The sequence below is a fragment of the Biomphalaria glabrata genome, chromosome 16, assembly GCF_947242115.1.
Source record: "Biomphalaria glabrata chromosome 16, xgBioGlab47.1, whole genome shotgun sequence".
In the NCBI taxonomy this organism is placed as follows: Eukaryota; Metazoa; Mollusca; class Gastropoda; family Planorbidae; genus Biomphalaria; species Biomphalaria glabrata.
In genome coordinates this window covers 8,594,358-8,620,844 of record NC_074726.1, presented here as the reverse complement: position 1 = coordinate 8,620,844, position 26,487 = coordinate 8,594,358, and the positions used below count along the sequence as shown (strand labels likewise).

The window sequence follows — 26,487 nt, the reverse complement described above, 5'->3', positions numbered from 1 at the left end:
CTGCACAAAGACTAAGATATATGAAAATTTACTGAAATACAAGACAGTGTAAATATAATTCACAGATGATTTATAAATTAGCCAAAGGTAATTCACAGCTAAATCAAAGATTTATCAATTGGTAATTCAAAGACTAATTTATTGCTAATTCAAAGACTAATTGGTAATTACAGGAATTACTTATAGATTTTGTCAAGCGATATTTCAGTGTGCACTCCCACAATGTGACCACCCCTCTTCCGATGTCGTTTAGGCCTTGAGACGCCCCTGCTCAGAAGTCTATGCCTACAATTTAACCACCCCTCTTCCGATGTCGTTTAGGCTTTGAGACGCCCCTGATAGAGCCATTTCAACATATATTTCAAAACCCTGACGAGAAACGACCTGACATCACTAAGACAAGTCAAATAAAGAGTTTTGTAACATCCCCCCGTAAATAAAACTGTTTTACGTTGGCTGGATATGAACCAATCAAATTCGAGATTACTGCAGAGTAGATTTGTTTTCATCGGTGCATATTTGAAAAGATAAAACAGAATAAATTATAACCAGAAGTGCATTCAAACACCGCAAACTAAAAGAATTATTTTTTAAGCGGTAAGCTTTATTTTTTAAACCAAATTTAATATGAACATAGACAACCTGTCCATATATAAATAGCTAATTTAATGTGTTAATTTGTTCTTCATTTACTATATCTACTCTATTGACAAAACAGCTAAGTCAACAGTAATGAACTCATTGACAGTGTCGATGGATTTGTGGTTTCATACGATGGATATTATAGTCGTGAACATTTGTTATACTTTTTGTGATAGTTTTTTGTATCACTGAATTAGAAACAAATTATACATAAAATTTATTAAATACGACCATCACAATTCTCTACTCTCGTACTGTAAGGCATTCTCTTAAAAGTTGTCTCCCCTCGGGCTATAAGACAAGAGGTTTCTCAATAAATACCCTCCCCTTGCACTACAAATCTGAATAATTAATGTTTATTTAATACTTTGTAAAATCGTGTATATGTGTAGGAATAATGATTATATTAAAACTAGAAACCGAGCAATTCTTCGTGATACAAAAAGTGAATTAAAATTGATTTTATTCCGTATTTTAGGTGAGTGCATTCTTACATAATTGGATAATGATATCTTAAATTAAGATTTAATCATTTTATAAACATATTTCAAAGCATAAAGCAGCTTTCGCTTATAACTTCTTTGCATTCTCACTATCATGCTAAAGGGCTTATATAAATAATTCTATATCTTTATCTATATCTGGTTTCCAGATCTCTATAATGCTTGTCATTGAGTCCGAAGATTAATGTGCAGTGCAATATTTCCCGTGGCTACGCAACCCCAGCTGCACATCAAGCACAGACATAATCGGTGGTCGATTTATGTTCTCCTTTCGCCGTCTACGTCTGTCTTAGGGCAGTGGATTTTCTGTTGGTCTCAAAAGTGTATCCCGCGGCCTTTGCAAGAGATCTCCAGCTGTCTCGTTCCGAATTCTCCTGCAGTTAGGTGCTCTCTTCTATGGCACTTAAAGCAGCTCTCTGTTTGTTTTTCTTAAGTAGTGTTTTAGAGACACTATCTTGTTCTGCCCTTTTGATAAAGTACGCAGGTTTGAAGGACGTGGTCAGCATTTGCAGGAGACACTGCAAATTGTATTTTGTAAGAAAAGTACCTTTCAAGGCATAGTTTATTTCTCTCTTTTGAAGTTCAAGTCAATGTCCATATAAAACACTGCTATTTCCAATGTGTCGGGAACTCCGGGCGAATAGATTAGAATACATGGCCGAAGGCCAAGCACACAGGACCCCCTACCATTTTCCTATGTTTTACCAAGCTAACCGTGCAGGACTCGCCATTGGTGTAACGGTCCTTTAAGCAATTGGCCCTGGATTAACGACAATGTCGTGGAAGCTCTTTTTCAACTCCGCACTGTGCAATGGGAAATCTCTCGCATTCCTTTAGATCCTTCCATAGGAGTTTTGTGTTGCTACTCATGTCGGCTAATCACTTCCTCTAGCGAACGTTTTCACCCGAGTGCCTCGTTGAGGCAGATAGGCGTAGCCGGGAGTTTCTCGGCTTACTCCTGGACTCGTACTACTGCATTTTCGAAGACTAACAGTTTACTGCACCGACTTAACCGCCTTCCTGTCCTGGACTGAACTGCCTTACACACTGTTTCTCCGAAGGTTTTTCAATCACCTGATCTAGTGATTTTGCGTGTACTGCTACTGTCCCTTGTCCATTGACACAATTGACCGCTAAGCAGCACGTTGACCTGTGTCATTTGCATGAGTCACGTGTGTCAGTAGGTCGCAGACACATTAACCCTATCGCTCCGCCTTAAAGTTCAAACAATATTTGTTCCTAATGTCTTCAAGAACTCGGTCTAGTCTACTGTTAGAATGGGGATAATTGTTTTTTTTTTTTAATTAAGATCTAACTTTTAGAATGTGAAAATAGTTTGCATTGTCATGACATGCAAAGTACCCCAGACTTTACGATCTTTAGGGCGGACCATGTAAAGATCATCTGTTTCTGTGAACAACGGTTGACGACCGACCGCCTTTACTTTTCCTCAACTATGTCAGGTATCCATTGAAGTTGGATGGTCTCAGGGGCGCTGTAAAAATCCCGAAATTCCATCTCCCAATCTTCACCGGTATTAGAACCTCCAAGACCCCTCGGTTTGGAAGCCAATCGCTTCAATATTTTAGCCACCACGCCCCCTGTAATGACATGTCTTATTTTTTTAAAAGAGTTTTATGAAAATTGTATATTACCATTTTTTATATAATTATGACAAATATATATATAATCTATAACAACCTAGCTACTATACTATAGCTCTCATGCCAAATATATCAAATTAAACTTCTCCGAAAGCAGTTGGAAACAATATCGGGGGGTAGGTGTCCATTTAAAAAAAAAAACGACCGTAATAACCAAAAAAAGAGGCATAAACCCTCCCAAAATAATGTATGTTTCAGGTCACAGTGAGCACTATTTTGCATGGCGGCTTTACTCCTGACGCTGAGTCTACTGACCACAGTGTTACTGATCTCAGTCCATGGAGAAACACCTGCAGACAGCTGCTGTGGCGTCATACCAGGGTGTAACTTTACAGGTGAAGACAGTTATTTCAGTATAGACTATTAGTATAGCCACCACAGTCATTGACTTTTGACTTCTGTATAGGTGTATGACATTGTATAGGTTTAGGATCTATTCTATTAATATATATTACAAAGATTACAAATATACATTAATAGACTATAAATTAGATAAACAACATTATTTAGAATTGATGGGGGGGGGGCCTTTGTTATGTCAGATTCGAACTAGGACTGTGGTTAGTTCCAGATCGAGATGAAAGTGCTAGGCTCTTGTATTGAAATCCTGTTGTCACTAACATGTCCAGTGCAGATAAAAGTTTGGCTTAAATGTCTGATGATATGACATTTTGTCTTGGCACTGTTGGATACCTACTTCTGCACAGGCCACAAACAAAACACCATTAATTGTTTTGTTTTTCTCAATAGAGTTTCAAATTTATTTAGCTTTTGAATTAGTATATCGGTAGTTTAAGTCTTATCTTCTTATCTTATATTATACAGACGTTACTTAAAAAAAGAAGACAATTACGTCCTACGCGTCATACATCTAACCATGCATGTTAATTAATTACTTAAATTCTGCCAAGTCACTGGTTTTCCTGGCTGGCTCAGGCAACCCATTCTATGCTCTAATAGCACTAGGGAAGACGTCAGTCTACATTTAGAGGTTATGAGCAAATAAGGTTTTAGCTCAAGCATGAAAATAAGTGTCGTTGTAAAAGGGCTGTATAAGAGGTGCCATTCCCATTTGATTCGTGGTTAATATTAATTCAAACGCTGCTACTTGAATAATCGGATGGATATAAAACATGGAATGTTTAATTAGGTACTCTCGTACTCTATAATTATTCAATTATCTCACTCATTGTCCAAATCACTTTGTCTCTTTTTCCAACTTTCTTTCACTCTTTTTCTCTCGTTTTCCAACTTTCTCTTTCTCTCTTCCTCTCTAGTTTTCCAACTTTCTCTTTCTCTCTTCCTCTCTCGTTTTCTAACTTTCTCTTTCTCTCTTCCTCTCTCGTTTTCCAACTTTCTCTTTCTCTATTCCTCTCTCGTTTTCAAACTTTCTCTTTCTCTATTCCTCTCTCGTTTTCCAACTTTCTTTTTCTCTCTTCCTCTCTCGTTTTCCAACTTTCTCTTTCTCTCTTACTCTCTCGTTTTCCATCTTTCTCACTTCCTTTCTCGTTTTCCAACTTTCTCTTTCTCTCTTGTTATCCCATTTGATCCAGTTCTTTCTCTCCAAAACGTTATATCTTGTAATCTTACTTTCTATATCGCCCGTTTTTCTCTCTCTCTTCCTAACTTTTGAACTATTTCTAAACTCTCCCATTTCCTCTATTCCTTTCTCTCTCTTTCTCTATCTCATTGTCATTTTTTTCTCCGTCACTTTCTTTTCACGAAGAACTCAAGCATGTCAACCAAAAATTTAAAAAATCATGACCTAAGAATGACTTTATTTCTTCACACAGACACACAGGTATGCAAATGTCCGTCCATGTACTCCTATCTGTCCTGCCAGATTCACAAGCTGAAACTCAAGTTTAACTCGCTCACCTCTGGCCTTCCCTCGAAGGAGGCGCACGGGTCCAACTCCAGCGACGAGTCGTACCTGGGAAATCTGTTCAAAGGGACTGTTACCGGTCCTGAAAGCTGGGTCCGGAAGAAAGCGGAACACGGGAACGAGAATAAAGGTGGAGGTCAAAGGTCCAGGAGGCAGTCCGGGACTTACCAGGCGTCAACGAGTTGTTGTGACGGAAGTGACATAAACGGCATGATTTACAGCTGCGCCTTTCAGGGTCAGTGATTTAAAGTAGCAGTACAGTCGTAATGTAGCAGTACAGTCGTAATGTAGCAGTACAGTCGTAATGTAGCAGTACAGTCGTAATGTAGCAGTGCAGTCGTAATGTAGCAGTGCAGTCGTAATGTAGCAGTGCAGTCGTAATGTAGCAGTGCTGTCGTAATGTAGCAGTGCAGTCGTAATGTAGCAGTGCAGTCGTAATGTAGCAGTGCAGTCGTAATGTAGCAGTGCAGTCGTAATGTAGCAGTAGATGTAATGTAGCAGTGCAGTCGTAATGTAGCAGTGCAGTCGTAATGTAGCAGTGCAGTCGTAATGTAGCAGTAGATGTAATGTAGCAGTGCAGTCGTAATGTAGCAGTGCAGTCGTAATGTAGCAGTAGATGTAATGTAGCAGTGCTGTCGTAATGTAGCAGTACAGTCGTAATGTAGCAGTGCAGTCGTAATGTAGCAGTACAGTCGTAATGTAGCAGTGCTGTCGTAATGTAGCAGTACAGTCGTAATGTAGCAGTGCAGTCGTAATGTAGCAGTGCAGTCGTAATGTAGCAGTGCAGTCGTAATGTAGCAGTACAGTCGTAATGTAGCAGTGCAGTCGTAATGTAGCAGTGCAGTCGTAATGTAGCAGTAGATGTAATGTAGCAGTGCAGTCGTAATGTAGCAGTGCAGTCGTAATGTAGCAGTGCAGTCGTAATGTAGCAGTGCAGTCGTAATGTAGCAGTGCTGTCGTAATGTAGCAGTGCAGTCGTAATGTAGCAGTGCAGTCGTAATGTAGCAGTGCAGTCGTAATGTAGCAGTGCAGTCGTAATGTAGCAGTAGATGTAATGTAGCAGTGCAGTCGTAATGTAGCAGTGCAGTCGTAATGTAGCAGTGCAGTCGTAATGTAGCAGTAGATGTAATGTAGCAGTGCAGTCGTAATGTAGCAGTGCAGTCGTAATGTAGCAGTAGATGTAATGTAGCAGTGCTGTCGTAATGTAGCAGTACAGTCGTAATGTAGCAGTGCAGTCGTAATGTAGCAGTACAGTCGTAATGTAGCAGTGCTGTCGTAATGTAGCAGTACAGTCGTAATGTAGCAGTGCAGTCGTAATGTAGCAGTGCAGTCGTAATGTAGCAGTGCAGTCGTAATGTAGCAGTACAGTCGTAATGTAGCAGTGCAGTCGTAATGTAGCAGTGCAGTCGTAATGTAGCAGTAGATGTAATGTAGCAGTGCAGTCGTAATGTAGCAGTGCAGTCGTAATGTAGCAGTGCAGTCGTAATGTAGCAGTAGATGTAATGTAGCAGTACAGTCGTAATGTAGCAGTGCAGTCGTAATGTAGCAGTGCAGTCGTAATGTAGCAGTGCTGTCGTAATGTAGCAGTGCAGTCGTAATGTAGCAGTGCAGTCGTAATGTAGCAGTGCAGTCGTAATGTAGCAGTGCAGTCGTAATGTAGCAGTAGATGTAATGTAGCAGTGCAGTCGTAATGTAGCAGTGCAGTCGTAATGTAGCAGTGCAGTCGTAATGTAGCAGTACAGTTGTAATGTAGCAGTGCAGTCGTAATGTAGCAGTGCAGTCGTAATGTAGCAGTACAGTCATAATGTAGCAGTGCAGTCGTTATGTAGCAGTAGATGTAATGTAGCAGTACAGTCGTAATGTAGCAGTACAGTCGTAATGTAGCAGTACAGTCGTAATGTAGCAGTGCAGTCGTAATGTAGCAGTAGATGTAATGTAGCAGTGCAGTCGTTATATAGCAGTACAATCCATTGGTATCATGCTGTCTTAATGTAGTAATACAATCATACAGTCAATATGTAAACGGGCACACTTGTATATAGTCTATGTGAAGCAGTGCAGTCGTAATGAAGAAATTTTGTCAATGTGAACCAGTACAATGAATGTGTAGCAGCACAATCGTAATTTAGCAATAGTCAATGCCAAGTAATACAGTTAGTGTGTAGCAGTACTACCGTAATGTAGCAGTACAGTCAATGTGTGAAGTACGGTTATTACTATACCTATCGAAATATGTTTTATTATACAGTACATATATCTCAGTAGGGTTCAATAGTTGTGGGATGTAAAGGCGGTTCTGCCATCTTTAACCGTCTGCTCTAGAAACAGACGACCTAATCAGTACAGTCACAACGTAGCGTTGCTTGAAGATTATTTTCCAATTAACTCTTTCTCTCCGTAATTATTTTTCCACATTTAAAAGGAATTCCTAATTTTGCGCATTACTATTTCACTACACTGTTATGATTAAGCTTCAATAGCTTTGTTGTTTATAATCAGAAAATGTATTCAGTGTAGAATTAAAGGGAAATGCATTCTCTTTTTATATATTTTATATAATTCAAAGTCAAGTTTAAAACATTAAAATATTAATTTAATTTTATGAGGTCAAATCAACGATGATATCGTCGATTAGGAGAGAAAGAGTTAAGTAAAATAAATATATAAGTTGACTCGACTAGGGGGAACCAGCCTATATACGTTCACACACACTGGGACAGCTTAGCTTCGTTGCTTTTTTTCCGAAACGTTAGACAATCAAAAACAAAACAAGCAAAATATTTTTTTTTTAATCCCAAAAAAACTAAAAAAAAAAAACGAAGCTTATTTAAAGTGGAAGAACTCCGTTCTTAATACTAATTATCCCAATAATGTACAAGTTATTTCCCTTATTCGACATCAAATAAAATAATTAATTACCAATAACTAATTGACTGATTAAGTATTTTTGTTTATTGATTCATGTTTTGTTAGGTGCAATAAATAATTGTTTAAAGTATCAACTTGATCGGAGAATGCGTGACGGAGGAATAGCGTTAACAATTATTTAAGGGCACTGGCTGCCTGGTCGTGCGGTTTGCGCGCTGGACTATAGTTTATAGTTTGGATTTATCGATTGTCCCGGGTTCACAGACGGATAGACGGACAGACAGGCCACATAAAACTAAAAGCGTCTTTTCCCCTTTCGGGGGCCTCTAAAAAAAAAAAGAACATTGATTATGCAAAAAAATTAATTTAAAAGGCTTTCGAGCATTTAAAGACAAAAAATCTAATTTTCTTTTTCAGACTCGGTCTGTTTGTGTCCGTCCGAGTTTCGTAGCAACTTGCCCACATGTGAGGTCACCGTCGTAGCTCAAGAAACCACAACGCCCACAACGACAACGACACTAGCAGCCCAGGTCCAATCCAGTGATGGGACTTATCCAGCACTGGATGACTGCTGTAGCGGAAGTAACATGGATGGTTTCATTTATGGATGCGCCTATGAAGGTAGGCTGGGTTGATGTTTTGATCAAATGTTTCCCCAGTCACTGAGCCCAAGACATCAGGGCAAACTATAGCAATAAGCACCACCACTTTCTCCCTGTAACCACACCAGAACCATGGATAGATAGACAAATAGATGCTCCTTCTTCTCTAGTGCCATTAGAAAATGGAATAGGTTGCCTGAATCAGCCAGGAAAACCAACGAATTGGCAGAGTTTAAGTCATTGATTAGATTGACACATGAAATGCGTAGAAAGTAATTATCTTCTTTTTTGAAGTAACGCCTGTTATATATATATAAGATAAAATATAGATAGATAGATAGATAGATAGACAAACAGATAGATTGATAGACATGTGATAACATATACTAAGAGTTTTGCATACTCTGTTCAAGGCACGGTCTGCAAATGCCCAAGCACCCACAGGTCATCTCTGCAGTCCTGCGAGCTGTCCACCACTACCACTGTGACTACCACTGCCAGCACCAGCACCAGCACCACAACTAATGCTCCACCACCACCACCCCCAGCTGGAGACACCTACCAAGCCAACGATGATTGCTGCAATGGGAACGACATTAATGGATTCAGTTACGGATGCGCTTTCGATGGTAAGTTTGAAGCTTCACTCGTGAAATTACCAATCACTCGATGTTTAAAACACTTCCATCAGTCACTCGATGTTTAAAACACTTCCATCAGTCACTCAATGTTTAAAACACTTCCATCAGTCACTCGATGTTTAAAACACTTCCATCAGTCACTCGATGTTTAAAACACTTCCATCAGTCACTCAATGTTTACAACACTTCCATCAGTCACTGGATGTTTATAATACTTCCATCAGTCACTGGATGTTTAAAACACTTCCATCAGTCACTGGATGTTTAAAACACTTCCATCAGTCACTGGATGTTTATAACACTTCCATCAGTCATTGGATGTTTTAAACACTTCCAACAGTCTCTCGATGTTTAAAACACTTCCAACAGTCTCTCGATGTTTATAACACTTCCACCAGTCACTCGATGTTTAAAACACTTCCATCAGTCACTCGATGTTTAAAACACTTCCACCAGTCACTCGATGTTTAAAACACTTCCATCAGTCACTCGATGTTTAAAACACTTCCACCAGTCACTCGATGTTTAAAACACTTCCATCAGTCACTCGATGTTTAAAACACTTCCATCCTTCACACGATGTTTATAACTTCCACCAGTCACTCGATGTTTCAAACACTTCCATCAGTCACTCGATGTTTAAAACACTTCCATCCTTCAAACGATGTTTATAACTTCCATCAGTCACTCGATGTTTAAAACACTTCCATCAGTCACTCGATGTTTAAAACACTTCCACCAGTCACTCGATGTTTAAAACACTTCCATCAGTCACTCGATGTTTAAAACACTTCCACCAGTCACTGGATGTTTATAATACTTCCATCAGTCACTGGATGTTTAAAACACTTCCATCAGTCACTGGATGTTTATAACACTTCCATCAGTCATTGGATGTTTTAAACACTTCCAACAGTCTCTCGATGTTTAAAACACTTCCAACAGTCTCTCGATGTTTATAACACTTCCACCAGTCACTCGATGTTTAAAACACTTCCATCAGTCACTCGATGTTTAAAACACTTCCACCAGTCACTCGATGTTTAAAACACTTCCATCAGTCACTCGATGTTTAAAACACTTCCATCCTTCACACGATGTTTATAACTTCCACCAGTCACTCGATGTTTCAAACACTTCCATCAGTCACTCGATGTTTAAAACACTTCCATCCTTCAAACGATGTTTTTAACTTCCATCAGTCACTCGATGTTTAAAACACTTCCATCAGTCACTCGATGTTTAAAACACTTCCACCAGTCACTCGATGTTTAAAACACTTCCATCAGTCACTCGATGTTTAAAACACTTCCACCAGTCACTCGATGTTTAAAACACTTCCATCAGTCACTCGATGTTTAAAACACTTCCATCCTTCACACGATGTTTATAACTTCCACCAGTCACTCGATGTTTCAAACACTTCCATCAGTCACTCGATGTTTCAAACACTTCCATCAGTCACTCGATGTTTAAAACACTTCCATCCTTCATACGATGTTTAAAACACTTCCACCAGTCACTCGATGTTTAAAACACTTCCATCCTTCACACGATGTTTATAACTTCCATCATTCACACGATGTATATAATTTCCATCTTTCACACGATGTTTATAACAAGAGGCTTATAAATTATACCTTTTATCCGATAGTTATAGGATACAATATGTGTAACTTCTACAAATCACCCGATATTTAAAGCTTATACCAGACGCTCGACCTGAATCAAGTTTAGAAATCAATACTTTTTTTTTCAATTGTTATTACATGCTTTCTTCTTGGTGAAAACGACATGTAAAAAAAAATAGAATAATTAATTTATAATGTGTTAGCTAAAAACGCGAATGTAGTGAGTAAGCTCCGTCCACTTCCTTTCTTTATTCTTTACACCGGATACACCAAATAAGCTGATTATGAATAGTTTTCTTCCGAAACAGATTAAAATCTCGAATATGTAAAAAGACAAGATTTCAAATCTTTTGATAATTAGACAACGCATACGATGTGTATCTTAATAATAATGATAATTTGCTTTAAGACGTGATTGTTTGTTTTTTTCAGGAACTGTTTGCAAGTGTCCTAGCCTTTACAGATCTAGCCTACCCACCTGCGAATTGGTAGCCATAACCACTGCAACAACTACATCCACGACAAGTCCATCGACCACGCCCAGTACTACAACAACCACGCCCACTACTACTACAACTACGCCCACCACAACCACGCCAACAACTACCACCACGCCCAGTACTACAACAACCACACCCACTACTACTACAACTACGCCCACCACAACCACGCCAACAACTACCACCACGCCTACTACTACAACAACCACGCCCACTACTACAACAACCACGCCAACAACTACCACCACGCCAACTACAACAACAACCACGCCCACTAGTACTACAACCGAGCCCACCACAACCACACCAACAACTACAACAACAACGCCCACTACCACTACAACCACCCCAACAACTACAACCACGCCAACTACTACATCAACCACCCCAACAACAACCACGCCAACAACAACCACATCTACAACTACCACTACACCAACGACAACTACCACTACACCAACGACAACTACCACTACACCAACGACAACTACCACTACACCAACGACAACTACTACTATACCAACGACAACTACCACTACACCAACGACAACTACCACTACACCAACGACAACTACTACTACACCAACGACAACTACTACTACACCAACGACAACTACCACTACACCAACGACAACTACCACTACACCAACGACAACTACCACTACACCAACGACAACTACTACTACACCAACGACAACTACCACTACACCAACGACAACTACTACTACACCAACGACAACTACCACTACACCAACGACAACTACCACTACACCAACGACAACTACCACTACGCCTACGACCACAACCACATTAACAACTACAAGCACCACTACCCTATCCCTTGTAAGCGCACCGTATTACTACTCGGACCCATCATGTTGTGACCCTAACAACATCCCAACATACTTTTACGCCCAGGTGGCAGGCTGCGCCACAGACGGAGGTAAATTGATGCATTTTTTTCTTACTGTAAAACAGGGGCGTAGCGAGCGAAACGTGAGCCGGGACATGGTACATAAGTGGCGCCCCCTCCTCAATTTTTCATTCACATCACATACAAATATAGTCTGAGAAGGCCAAATCTGATATCTTATACATTCAGCGTTTGTCTTGAATGATTGTTATACGAAAAAAAAAAAAGAAAAACGAGGTTACAAAGACAGTTTGTGCGGAAACACAAACTCAAAAAGATATAGGATCTTTATATAGAATCTACTATATCTAGACTAGAACTCGTATGAATTTACACGTTTAATTTTAAAATTTCTAGGCCTAGGCCAATGTTATGATCATGAATAGTAGGCCTTTTGTTACCGGGTAATGGTGTATGCTGTTCGTATCCGATTTATTTCTTAATGTGATACTATTATTTACATAATAAATAAATCTGCACCCCTAAGCTGTCAGAAGATAAGTTATTGCCTTAATAATTAAAATTTTGTTCAAATTATCAATACATTTATAATATATATATATATATATATATATATATATATATATATATATATATATATATATATATATATATATATATATATAGGCCTATTATAAATATATCTAGATCTGGGCTCTATTTAGTCTTATTTAGACTGTCAAGTGTAGGCCCCTATAATGAGGATATGTCAAAAGTGCGCGCTATAAAAGTAGTTTGTTATTTTTGAAACTTATAACTAAAACGAAGTTCGTATCAAAATTCTTTTTAAAAAACAACATTTCAATCAGCATTCTATTCAACGAGTTAGTTAATAAATGGAAAATATATTTTATAATGATCCATTGATACTTTTACCATTGTGACCTTAGATGCAAATGTTTTTACCAATGCGCGAATCTATGAATGAAGCTTGAGTTATTAATGAAGAAGTCTGTGACCTTTTAAAAAAAAGTTACCTCCCCTGAAGTTTTTAATTGAAAAGTGGTGTAATTTTTTGAAAAATCTGCTTGCATATATAATTTTAAAAATTAGATGGTTCACTTTCGGAAAAGAAAAAAGTAGCCGTTGCATCAGAACTTTGAATGATATAAAATATCATGATGTCCGATTTTCATTTTCTCTTCTAGTTTATGAGATCTAAACGGGACGGACGGACAGACGGGCCACACAAAACTAATAGCGTCTTTTCCCCTTTCTGGTACCGCTAAAAAACGAATGAACAGGGCTAAATAAATAATATTAACCTCGAGTTATGAAAGTTATCATTGTATCAGCTGGGCATTTTGTTAAGGTGCCTAGGATGAACCATACTGTTATGACTCTAACCACTGTCTAGTGCTAGCCTCATAAAGTCCTAGAGTGACAGTCTAATGCTAGCTTCATAAAGTCCTAGAGTGACAGTCTAGTGCTAGCTTCATAAAGTCCTAGAGTGACAGTCTAGTGCTAGCTTCATAAAGTCCTAGACTGACAGTCTAATGCTAGCTTCATAAAGTCCTAGAGTGACAGTCTAGTGCTAGCTTCATATTGACATTACTTTTGTGCAACCAACGGAAGATCGCAGAAAACCTGGACTCTGCAGGTCGAAAGATGTGCACAAAAATGATCATAAACCTCTTTTAAAACAAAAAGCCTAGTTTATCAGCGCTTCCTTTATTTTCTATACCGGAAACACCAAAATGTTCGCTATTTATAGATATTCCGCCATGTTTGAAAAAATGTCTTTTCGTAAATGTATTGATGCATACAAGATGACTCCATTTGAATTTTTTTCGTGACACTCAGCGTTATTGTTTAATAATATTAATATAATAATATTCGTGCACCCGGACTAACTGGTACCTTGCTACGCCAATGACGATCCTAGTATTAGGGTAACTAGTTAGACAAGCCTACATTCAATCTGTTTGTGTCTTTGCATAGTTAGCGGACTGTGTAAGTGTGCAAGTGGAGTGGAGGACATTTGTCCTCCCATACCAGTCACTTACACCGCTGCCCGGGAGTGCTGCGACGCCTCCTACGCCTACGGCACCGGGGACATGGACAAAATTGTCAACAACTACATCGGAAGTGTCCAAGGATGCACAGTGCCCGGTAAGTGGTGATTCTATGGCTTCTGATTATGTTGAATAGCATGATACAAATGTACAGAGAATGTATGCAGGTAAACACACACATTGGTAAACAGACCTAAATATATACTGCACATTATATTGTTGTTGCTGTTCGTGGTTGGTAACACAATGCATAATTACCTCAACACGTATTCGTTTTTTCTCTCATCTGTTCATTCACTTACGTAGTAGGGGTGCTGTGACAGTTACTTGTAGGAGTGCTGTGACAGTTCGCTTAACCAAATCCCTCCACTTTTCCCGGTCAGCGGCTGTTCTTAGCAGGATTTCAAGGCCCTTATTTTACGTTATCTAGCCAGCTTTTCTATGGACGACCCTTTCTTCGTGTTCTCTCTACTGTAACTTAAAGAAAGACTTTTGATAGTGAGTCATATCTTACAATATGACCAAACCAACTCAGCTTTCGTCCCTTCACAGTATTGCGGTGATTTCCCTTTTTGCCAGCCAGAGTGTTGACAAAGTTCAAACTCATGTGTTTTATTTTCCTGGTACCTGATTCCCAGCTTTATTCTGTTGCTTTTACTCTAAAACGTTTGAATTCTTCTTTCAGCCTCAGTGTTCAGTGTCCAATGTTCACAAGCATATAGAAGTACAGAGACGAGTAGCGAAGAATAGAGTTTTAATTTTACTGAGAAGCTGATTTTACTCTTCCGGATTTTCAAGAGTTTTTATTTCACAAAACGTATATCAACGCACTGTGTTTGGGAAATTATTTGTACACGTTATTTTTTTCTACACCCATTCTCGGAACAAATTAAAACTTGGCACAATTACTAATTTGTATAACTCTGTCATGAATATTAATATTGGGCCTGTGTAAAGATCTCATAAATCTATTCTAAATACGGCCATTATGTCTCTCTACAGATCCGGATGTTCCTGGTGATACCTGCACTTGTCCTATTATAGAGCTAGTCCAAGATGAAGGACTCACCACACCCTGCGCGGCTTACGAGAGCCTGACCACAACTACAGAAGCGACCACCACCACCACAACTACACCAACCACTACCACTACATCGACGACAACCACGTCGAGCACAACAACAACCGACTCAACAACCTCCACACCCACTACTACAACAACCAGCACCACAGAAACCACCACGCCTTATCCCTTCTACAACGCTGACCCTTCCTGCTGTGACCCTGATAATATTCCAATATACTATTACGCTGTGAGTTTCTGCGCCCAAGATCCAGGTACGTAGTTTCTAATTAGTTGAACCATTTTATTCTCATAAAACATTATCACGTGATCTGCCCATTAGCCAATCGTTGACAAGGGTTGGTACATACAAGATGGCGGAATTGAAATGAGATTATCTAGAAACAATCTTAAAATTAACTTTTTTAAAGCTAGTATCAATCAGCAAATTGTTTAAAATGATAGGACACCCACGGATGGCGAATTCCAATTTTCGCTAGCTCTAGCGAAAGAATGTAGGTGTAAGAATGCATCTTTTCTTACAAGGTTTTGATACCAACAAAATAGTGTAACGTCGCATCGTATGTTATGAACCCGTTTCGATTGTTATTATATCACTCAGGTAGTTCTAGTGGCGAATCTTGAAGTCATGTCAAATCCCTTGAGACACTTCAGTCATAGAACGACTATGATCGTGACCTCCGTGACCCCTATGTCGAAGGCGCCGCTATGATCCATCTAGTAGAGCGAACAATGAAACGAAAGCCTGGGCATCAGTTACGGTCAAAACGATGTCAACCACACAGCAGTCCCCTCCCCCATACCGAAGGAACGGTAACTATCCGATATAGTTTGGGATAGGTAGAGTCGGAGGTTCTACCAGTTTGTAGAACTATGTGTAAGCTAGCTGCCTAGGTACCTATAGGTGCTTGGCTTATTAACTCAGTTTAAATACCATATGGGTACAAAAGTATTATTTGTTATTAATGATTGCTAATCAAGTAGGACAGATAAATATCATGTATTCTGAGCTACAGCAATACTTTATATCTCTATTTATGTGTAAATACTTTATAGCTGCATTATGGTTGAGTCGACGCTTATCCGACTTTACAGTTTGTTTAGGTACATTAAAAAGTTGAAACTGTTCATGGTTTCCAAGGAAGTGATGTCCATTGCATTGGATTTCTAAAACTCATCGCACACATTGGCTACAAATAAATTTATGTAGCGAGGTGGCCGAGTGGCCTACGCACCGCGTTTTCTCGAGTTTGAAAACCGGTGAAGACTAGGATTTTAAGGACGCCCATGAGTCCCCCCCCCCCAAAAAAAAAAAAAATCTAATGGGTTCTTGTCCTAGGTTGGAGGAGTGATGATGGTTTGTCGCTGAGTTGGCCATATGACACTTTCGTTAAATGTCGGCTATAGAAGCATATGACATTTACTATTATTGATTTCCAAACTCCACTAAAACTAAAGAGCGTCTAAATAATTATATTGAACTAAAATGACACAATTCAAGTGCATCAAACATGACGGAATTTAATTGTACAAAGTTACTAAAAGTGATCAAACTTTTAAAACTAAAGCATGAGAAAAATGCATGGGGGAAAAAAATATATAAAAAGTTTTAGCGCGATTAGGGACTAAAACACCAAACCAGTGGCGTCAATAGAGGGTTACGGGGGGTGCGGTCCGCATCGGGTGACACCGCTGCAAATATGTATATGAACACTGATTAGATTTTAAAAAATGGCAAAATTCTTCAGGCATAAAGTATTATTTAAATCTCAAATGTAATTAATATAAATTTTGTAGAAAGGGAAAGTAAATAAGTGGCCATTGAGATATCTCAAGATGACGACATTTTTCTATAAAAGAAGATGAAGGAAATGTTACAGTATGTCAGTCGAATGATATACTTGAATATTTTAGGAGGTTTTTCTTCTTGGCGTGTGCCAATTTTACATGATTTACGAATGAAATTATCCAGAGCAAAAGGAAAAGTACGCCAGTTGTAAAAAGAATGGTTCTGATTTTTCCTAATTGGGACAATTTAGTCGATTGTAACATTGTAACATTACTTACATTACAATACTTACATTGTTGCAAAATTGAGCCCTAGATTAATGGCAATGTCCTCGACTCCAAAGATTAAGGATGCGTGCAGAGTTTGACATGACTGCACAAACCCAGTAAACTGTAATAAACAACTAATTTTTAAAATTAATAGACACTCATTTTATAGTTGTTCAACAATCAAATAACGTAGGTAATTATAAACTATATGTATTACGGAAAGAACAAAAACAGGATGTATTTAAAAGGGGGTGGGTGGGTGACACCCTGATCTGATCGCACCGGGTGACACTCACCCTAGTGACGCCACTGCACCAAACCATAACATTTAATTCTTATGCTCTACCGACTGAGCTGACCGAGTATTATTAAAGGAAGTTACACACAAAAAGTAAATTATTTTATTATTATTTATTTTAAAATAAGAATTTAAAAAAAATACAATGTCTACAAAAGCACGTTTCGCGCCAAGGAGAAATGTACGCACACACACACACACACAAAAGAGTTCCTAAGGAGTGCTTAAAAACGGAAGGAATTATGTTATACTTTTCAATATGTCGTCTTTTCAAAAATATATTGGGTCGAAATTGCGAGTTAAGAATAGTTTGTAGTAAATTTAACCACTGCGGTTTTGATCGTAAAAGGTGCTTAGTTGTCTTAGGCACATAGAAAATAGTAACTGGTTAAATTTTCGTATTTTTTTTTTCGTTTAGTGGGAGAATTTATGATAGGTCAATCAATCAATCAATGAATCAGTCAAGGCCCTTCCAAAATATTCGATTAAAATTGTTCTCTGAAAGTTTATTGAGTGCTGTGGACTTTCCCAGTTATATGGACATTCTTACGTCACCGTCAGCCCATTCTAAAAATGTAACGAACTGTTACCCGGTACGCCGAAGACTGAAACAAAGTGCATGATATCCAATTGTAAATAGTTCTCTGAAACAGGAACGTGTACATTGATATTATGGAGGCATTTTCTGACATCGTACCATTTATTATGACAGCCGGATTAGCGTTGGGGGGATGCCCCGCATTAGATACTGACACTGGCCCGCGCCTAACACCAAGGTCGCCTCCTAGAAAACAGAACTTTTACAATGGAGCAGATGCATGTCAGCTCGTAGGAGAGATTTCTTTTCGGACTCGCTAATCGGATTCCCAGCTTCGCAAGCAATGTGATTGATAGGGGCAAAGAAGAGTAATAGTGTTTCTATATAGAGAGAGATTATGTTATTATCTGAATCTAAACTTATAGAACAATTTCTATATAGAGAGATTATGTTATTATCTGAATCTAAACTTATAGAACAATTTTTATGTTTTCCTTCAGGAACTGGATCGTGTCGTTGTGCCGAAGGATTCCAGGATCTGTGTGCCCCTATACCAACTACTACAGAGCCCCCGACAACAACACCAACGACAACATCAACCTCAACTAGCACTACCACAACCACAACCCCAACAACTACCACCACAACCACAACCCCATCAACTACCACCACAACCCCGACTCCAACCACATCAACCACCACCACAACCCCGACTCCAACCACATCAACCACCACCACAACCCCGACTCCAACAACATCTACTACCACCACTACCCCAACCCCAACAACTACCACCACAACCCCGACTCCAACCACATCATCTACCTCCACAACTTCGACATCAACGACGTCAACATCAACCACCTCCACCACCACGTCGACGCCTACAACATCAACTTCTACGGAGACGACGACACCCTACCCGTTCTACACCACCGACCCGGCATGCTGTGACCCTAACTACGGCCCAATATCGATCTACGCTGAAGCGGCAGGCTGCTTTCTTGATCCAGGTGCCAATACTTAAAGCTTCATTTCTTTGTGTTCATGGGTGTGCTTGCGCGCGCATTATTACAAAGCTTAAATCAACTCACTCTGTCTGTCTGTTTGTCTGTCTGGTAAAAAGTGTGTACACGTTATTTCTCACAACACAAAAAAGTAACCTATTAGACAATTACTTGTAATTAATTATTTTGTTTAACAGCAACAAGGGAAACTAATTCTGCTGTATTCACATAAATTGCTAAATTTGTTGGGTTTAGTCTCCACTAGAATTGACAACCTCAGCTTAACTACTGTACAATAACAATATATGATGTACAATATAGATCATAATAGATGCACATACGAACGACATTCACACACGAAAAACACATGCACACTCATAACCAGCGCTGGTATCAGAGGAGCAGTGAGAGAAACTATTAGTGCATAATGTCACTTGGTATCAGAGGAGCAGTGAGAGAAACTATTAGTGCATAATGTCACTTGGTATCAGAGGAGCAGTGAGAGAAACTATTAGTGCATAATGTCACTTGTGTGTTCTTCGTTCGTAAAATGTTTGTTCATAAACTGTTTTACTTGTTTTGGATGGACGACAGGGGGGGGGGGTGGACATAAGACTCTCAAGTAGTAAATCAACATGCATTCATTTACATGTCCCTGTAGAACTAGTGTAGGCCTAATTGTGTTGCATGGACTACATAATGATACTGATATTTCTATATTCATACAATCTCCCCACATTTTATCCATATTTCGTTCACATCATGCTCATGGGCACCCGCAGGGTTTTTTTTTGCAGGGGGGGGGTACAAGTTGCCACCTATTGCTCAAAGTCTTAGCTTCAAATTGTTGTTACGGAGAATATTAAGGATATGGACTGGTGCCCCCCCCCCCAACCTCCACCCCTATCCGCTTCGACTGTAACACTTAGTTTGTCGCGAAAATACCCGATAGGTTTATTTCTGAAAAGTATTTTTTAAGAGATTGTAAATTTTACGATGTTTGTTTTTTCTAGCCAGTGGCGAGTGCAAGTGTCCAATGGGAATGCAAGATTTGTGTCCGGAAATGATCACGACTACTCCTGAGATAACGTCTACCACAGCAACCACATCAACTACCACAACCCCTACTACCACATCAACTACCCCAACGCCTACAACCACATCAACTACCACAACCCCTACTACTACATCAACTACCACAACCCCTACTACCACATCAACTACCACAACCCCTACTACCACAACGCCTACAACCACAACCCCTACTACCACATCAACTACCACAACCCCTACTACCACATCAACTACCACAACCCCTACTACCACATCAACTACCACAACCCCTACTACCACATCAACTACCACAACCCCTACTACAACATCAACTACCACAACCCCAGCTACCACAACCCCTACAACCACATCAACTACCACAACCCCTACTACCACAACATCCACCACCACAGAGACAACAACACCTTATCCTTTCTACAACGCCGATCCAGGATGTTGCGACCCCAACAATCCTCCAATTGTGTTCTACGCTGAAGCTGCGGGATGCTTCTCAGACCCAGGTAGATCTAACCTCATGTATGTTTCGTTTTCCTTCAGCTGGAGCAAAAAACCCAAATTGGGTTTACTCTCTTTTTATATCTTTGAAAATTATTTATGGAATTCTTTGTTGCTGTGATGTTTTGTTTTTCATTATTCATTTTGTGGTAGAAAAAAAAAAAAAGAAAGAAGGATAGAATTTGGTTGATGTTGTTCTATTTCTCTAAACCCGTATAATAGTATTCTCAACATTGGTGTTGTTCTATATCTCTAAACCCGTATAATAGTATTCTCAACATTGGTGTTGTTCTATATCTCTAAACCCGTAGAATAGTATTCTCAACATTGATGTTGTTCTATATCTCTAAACCCGTAGAAAAGTATTCTCAACATTGTGTTGTGTAGATCTAGTTGTCCTACTATACTGTCTACGTTTCTATCTAGTAATACAAAGCCAACTATTGGCTTATTTCAGACTTTGAGTCTGGTCTTTGAGGCCCCTGTGGCTGAGCAGTAAAGCACTTGTCTTCCAAGCTGCTGGTCCAGGGTTCAAATCTTGGTGATGAATGGATTTTTTAATATCGGGATCTTTGGGCGACTTCGAGCGACAAGTCCAATGGGTCACTGACATTAGTTGGGGAAAAGGAAAGGCGATTGGTCGTTGTGCTGGCCGCATGACACACCCTCATTAACCGTAGGCCGCAGAAACAGATTACCTTTACATCATCTGCCCTATAGATCGTCAGGTCTGAAAGGGGAACTTTACTTTACTTTTAGTATGGTCTTGTCTTATTACAAACTAGCCTACTTTTGAGTCCAAAACGTTTTATTACGACGAATACCAGTGACACATTAAATATCTTCATTGCAAATTCATTCTAGGATTACCACAATTTTGAGTGGACTTTCTTCTAAGCCTGTAAGTTGACCTCAAATAAACTAAAATAAAAGAGGCGAGTAAGAGAACTGGATCTCATGATTACGAGATGCTAGCTGGGTCTGAGCTAGTACTTAACACTCAGCGCAGAAATGAACTAAACTACAAGAAAGTGTGATCCGATTTAATTGCCAGTACTCTTTCGCAAAGTCCTTACCACAGGCGGACCAGGTTTCAAAATCGGCCCGGGCCGGGCATTTCTTTACAGTATCCGGCCCATAAATTGTAATATTATAATGATATAGGACAAGATAATATATAAGCTAAAATAGACCTCGTGTAGTTTTTTTTTAATTTTTAAAAGAAGAAAACCTACAAGTATGTAAATTAGTAAACAAGTAAATTGCGATCTATGGGGTGTGTCATGTGGCCAGCAACGACCAACTGCCTTCGCTTTTCCCCCAACCAATGTCAGGTACCCAATAGAGGCATACGGATCCCGAAATTAAAAAACCACAGTCTTCACAAAGCGCTTGACCAATCAGCAAACGCGCCTCTTGTTTACGGATGTAGGCAATATAAATTAGTAGTAAACTGTACAAGATTTTTTGAACACGACGCTCAGAAGTCACATTTATAAGAGAATATTATGAAACCTCAATTTCATACGTGCCAGTGATTAACAGAAACAATATAAACATTAAACCCAACACACTGCAAAGTCCAGTGGTTAAAGTGGTAACTCGGAACCAAGTGGCAACTTTACATGGCCTTATATGACCTTCTTAAGGGGGCATCATTCCAGTCATCACAATTACTTAGAAATTGTTAACTTCCCTTCTGCCCAAAGCTTAATGGTTGAGGAGTCCGTCTTCTCCTGTCAGAGATAGCAGTTCATCCGGGTCAAATATCTGATACACACGCGATAATAGTACACTCACCAAGGGAACAAATATTATCAATATACATTTATAGAAACAATGTATTATAGAATTAAAAAAGAAAGCATAATCATAATCAGACATCTATCTCTAAAGCCTAGGCCAGCTATCTTACTGTTCCCATAGAGTATCAACGGGTTGTTTGACGAATCAGCTTCTTTAAACTGCTCCCCCTTACTAAAAATTATAGGGTTTAATTTTAAAGCATCGGACATTAAGCCCTAACTTTAATCAGTCGTTAAAGTATCCATCTCTTGTTGGCCTCCTTCTGTAGTAGAAGGATTAGTTCATGTTGTAGAAGGATTAGTTCATGTTGTAGAAGGATTAGTTCATGTTGTAGAAGGATTAGTTCATATTGTAGAAGGATTAGTTCATGTTGTAGAAGGATTAGTTCATGTTGTAGAAGGACTATTTCATGGCGTAGAACACTTTTTCATGTGACTGTAGAGCAGAGGCCTAGTGAGGGGGGGGGGTCAAGGGGGAACGATGGCCTGGGCGGCACCGTCAGACGTGGCCAAGCCAGCCAAGGCGTCTGCTGCTGATAACACAGCGGATGTCCTGGCACCCTGCTCTTCGTAGCACTTCCTCATTGGTTATTTTGATCTTGCCACCTTATTTTAAAGATCCGCCTTAGGCATCGGAGGTGGAAGACATTCAGTTTTTTTTTTCCTGCCATGAGTAGGTTGACCATGTTTCACTTCCGTATAGCAAAGTGCTCCTCACACAGGTCCGGTAGTCAGCAATATGTTGTCCCACTCTCTTTTCTGAAACTGTGACATGGTGCCCATTGCTTTGTCTATCCTGTTGTTAATGTCTTTATCCAGTAGAGCATCGTTGGAGCCAAGGTCAACAATTCCTAGTGGTTGGCCATTAATGGTTAAGTGAGGTGCAGTATTTGTGTTCTGAACTAGTATCTTAGTCTTGCTTTGGCTAATATTTGTATTATATTATTATTAAATACTTTTTTTTTTATCGATAAGCCTATATTGTGTGGTCTTCATGGAAACTGGGGGGGGGGGCAATAAAGTACCTTGCCTCGAACGCATGTTTTTCTCACTACGCCTCTGCTGTAGAGCCCTAGACCCGAAAGACATTGCAGATCACATACAACGCAGGTCAAAGTGGCATTTGCTTTGGTGGTATCAGCTAATTGGTCGTTTGGCTCGCTTTTCTTAAAGGGCTAGTGGCATTTTTTTTTATAAGACCATAGCTTTCTTTGTTGACATCTTTCTCCCATTGCCGGCCTTGTGTAATCGGAGGCCCTAGAGCCTAGGCGAAGTGAATTTGGTGGCCCCAAATAAAATAGAAAAATAAACACCATAAAACTAAAACAACGAAATTTCTATTGCTTGGTTGAAACAATCAATGCTGAGAAGTTATGAAGTTTAATAAAGCACCTCTTTGCATTCTCCGCTTTTCTTTTGGGTTTTAACTGTTTCTCTCCGTAATTATTTTCCTCATTTCTATAGAATTATTCATTTTGCTAATTTGTATTCTCACTATCCTGTTATGATTAAACTTCAATAACTTTTTTTTTTTGTTTATCAGAAAATGATATATTTGTATCGAATTTTAGGGAGTTATTTGCTCTTTTTACACAACATAAATTAAAGTTTATAAATTAAAAATTCAATTTGGTTTAATGGGCTCAAATCAACGTTGGCATCGTCAATTAGGAGAGAAAGAGTTAATGCATCAGACTTAAATTAATGTTTTGACATTTACCAATAGGAATAAACAAGGTTATTCTAACATAGATTGTCTGACAAGCAGATCTAAACATTCACGAAAAAAAAAAAAACAACGATTTATAGTACAGACTTAGAGCTATCCGGTATACATAGATCTCTTCTAGGTCTGTCATTGAGCGTTCATCTACGTTTCGCATTTATATCGAAATTTGTATTTTACTGTGCTAGGCCCCCACTTATTGGAGGCTCTAGGTGGCTGCCTGGTTTGCCCATGTCTAAGGTAGGTCCTGAATTTCTACACAATGTGCAGCTAAGTCTTCACAGTAGTCGACATCGATTCCCAGATAGTGCGGTCTAGGACTATGTCTCCCTGGAGTCAACAATAATGTTCGTTGCTTTCAGGTCCCCACTGGTGTGATCGTGCACGCCATTATTTCAGCGTTGTTACAAAATTTATTATAATCAATTCAAGCAAAATTGTAAATATTTTCATATAAAAGTTTGAACATATTTAAGGCACCTTCTGTCTCGGAAGACAATGGATGCGTCCAGAGGTTTTGGGTTAGTCTTGAGACGGGGCTGAATCTGGTGTGGCTAATCAAGTATAACATATAAAAGTAATAATAATAATACTAGCTAAAATAAAAACCGAGGGGATAATAACAAATGACCTCATAGATACCTTCAAGGCCGTTAACATTTCTTGGAACATTCTCGTTGCCTGTCAGAGGGAGGTACTGCTGCAGACCTGCCACATCACCAGAAAATTCCTCGGTGGAAACTGATAAAAAGACTACGATGAATTTGGTATCTCTTTAACAGTGCCAGGGAATGAATACTCGTTCGTTTCTAACATTATAACAATAAAAAATAATAAGTAATAATAATAATAATAACAACAATAATAAGGCTTGTTTTCGAGACCGAAGATAAATGAGAAATACAGTATTTCCCATGGCTACGCAGCCCCAGCTGTGACCTACATATTTTGACATATCTAGTGCAGGCATAACCATTGTCCGCCAGTGGTCGATTTAGATTTTCTTTCCACCGTCTACGTCTGCAAATTTTCTTTTGGACTCCAATCCGTTTATCGACTCTGTTGAGACTGGTCATTTGTAGGCTAGTTATATAAAGTACTGTATACCATATAGACTATAGAGAAAAGTTCAATAAAGTCAATAAAACATGTGCTTTACATTCAGTGAAATGGAATGTATTTTTTTAACCAACAATTCATTTACATTCATTTTTTTCTCTGTTTTCTAGAAAGCGGTCAGTGTCGATGTCCACTTGGAGTACAAGATATGTGTCCTGAGATAATCAGCACAACAAGAGAAGTAACCACAACACCAGAAGACAAAACAACACCAGAAGAAACAACAACACACGATGAGACAACAACACCCAAAAAGACAACAACACCTGAAGAGACAACAACACCCAAAGAATCAACAACACCCAAAGAAACAACAACACCTGAAGAGACAATAACATCCGAAGAGACAACAACAACTAAAGAGACAACAACACAGAAAGAAACAACAACACCCGAAGAAACAACAACACCTAAAGAGACAACAACACCCAAAGAGACAACAACACCCGAAGAGACAACAACACCTGAAGAGACAACAACACATGAAGAAACAACAACACTTGAAGAGACAACAACACCTGAAGAAACAACAACACCCGAAGAAACAACAACACCTAAAGAGACAACAACACTTAAAGAGACAACAACACCTAAAGATACAACAACAACTGAAGAAACAACAACACCTAAAAAAACAACACCTGAAGAGACAACAACAACCGAAGAGACAACAACACCTGAAGAAACAACAACACCTGAAGAGAAAACAACACCTGAAGAGACTACAACACCTGAAGAGACAACAACACTAGAAGAAACAACAACACCAGAAGAAACAACAACTACAGAATTGCCAATTATAGAGCCTACAATAAGTACAACTGAAATTGAAGAGACAACAACTCTTGAAGAGACAACAACACCTGAAGAGACAACAACTACCGAAGAGACAACAACACCAAAAAAAACAACAACTCTTCAAGAGACAACAACAACCGAAGAAACTACAACAACTGAAGAATCAACAACTCCCGAAGAGACTACAACACCTGAAGAGACAACAACAACCGAAGAGACAACAACACCTGAAGAGACAACAACACCCGAAGAAACAACAATTAAAGAAACACCAACTCCCGAAGAGACTACAACACCCGAAGAGACAACAACACCTGAAGAGACAACAACACCCGAAGAAACAACAGCAACCGAAGAAACTACAACGCCTGAAAAGACAACAACAACTGAAGAGACAACAACACCCGAAGAGACAAAAACACCGGTAGAAACGACAACACCTGAAGAGACACCTGAATTAACAACAACACCCGAAGAGACAACAACACCTGAAGAGACAACAACAACTGAAGAAAAAACAACACCTAAAGAAACAACAACACCTGAAGAAATAACAACTCTTAAAGAGACAACAACACCTGAAGAGAAAACAACACCCGAAGAGACAACAACTCTTGAAGA

General features: G+C 39.2%; 1 protein-coding gene across 1 annotated transcript in view; it reads left to right on the top strand.

Moving 5' to 3' along the window:
* The first annotated feature begins 439 nt into the window (after window positions 1-439).
* Window positions 440-26,487, top strand: part of LOC106063437 (mucin-2-like) — a 45,108-nt gene continuing 19,060 nt past the window's right edge. The window contains exons 1-11 of the mRNA XM_056014325.1: window positions 440-597; window positions 3,008-3,144; window positions 4,603-4,929; window positions 7,980-8,183; window positions 8,578-8,793; window positions 10,869-11,879; window positions 13,791-13,961; window positions 14,867-15,202; window positions 18,343-18,855; window positions 19,863-20,423; window positions 25,179-25,931. Of these exons, the coding sequence (XP_055870300.1) occupies window positions 3,030-3,144; window positions 4,603-4,929; window positions 7,980-8,183; window positions 8,578-8,793; window positions 10,869-11,879; window positions 13,791-13,961; window positions 14,867-15,202; window positions 18,343-18,855; window positions 19,863-20,423; window positions 25,179-25,931 (4,207 nt within the window). The 5' untranslated portion in view covers window positions 440-597; window positions 3,008-3,029. The remainder of the gene's footprint in view (window positions 598-3,007; window positions 3,145-4,602; window positions 4,930-7,979; window positions 8,184-8,577; window positions 8,794-10,868; window positions 11,880-13,790; window positions 13,962-14,866; window positions 15,203-18,342; window positions 18,856-19,862; window positions 20,424-25,178; window positions 25,932-26,487) is intronic.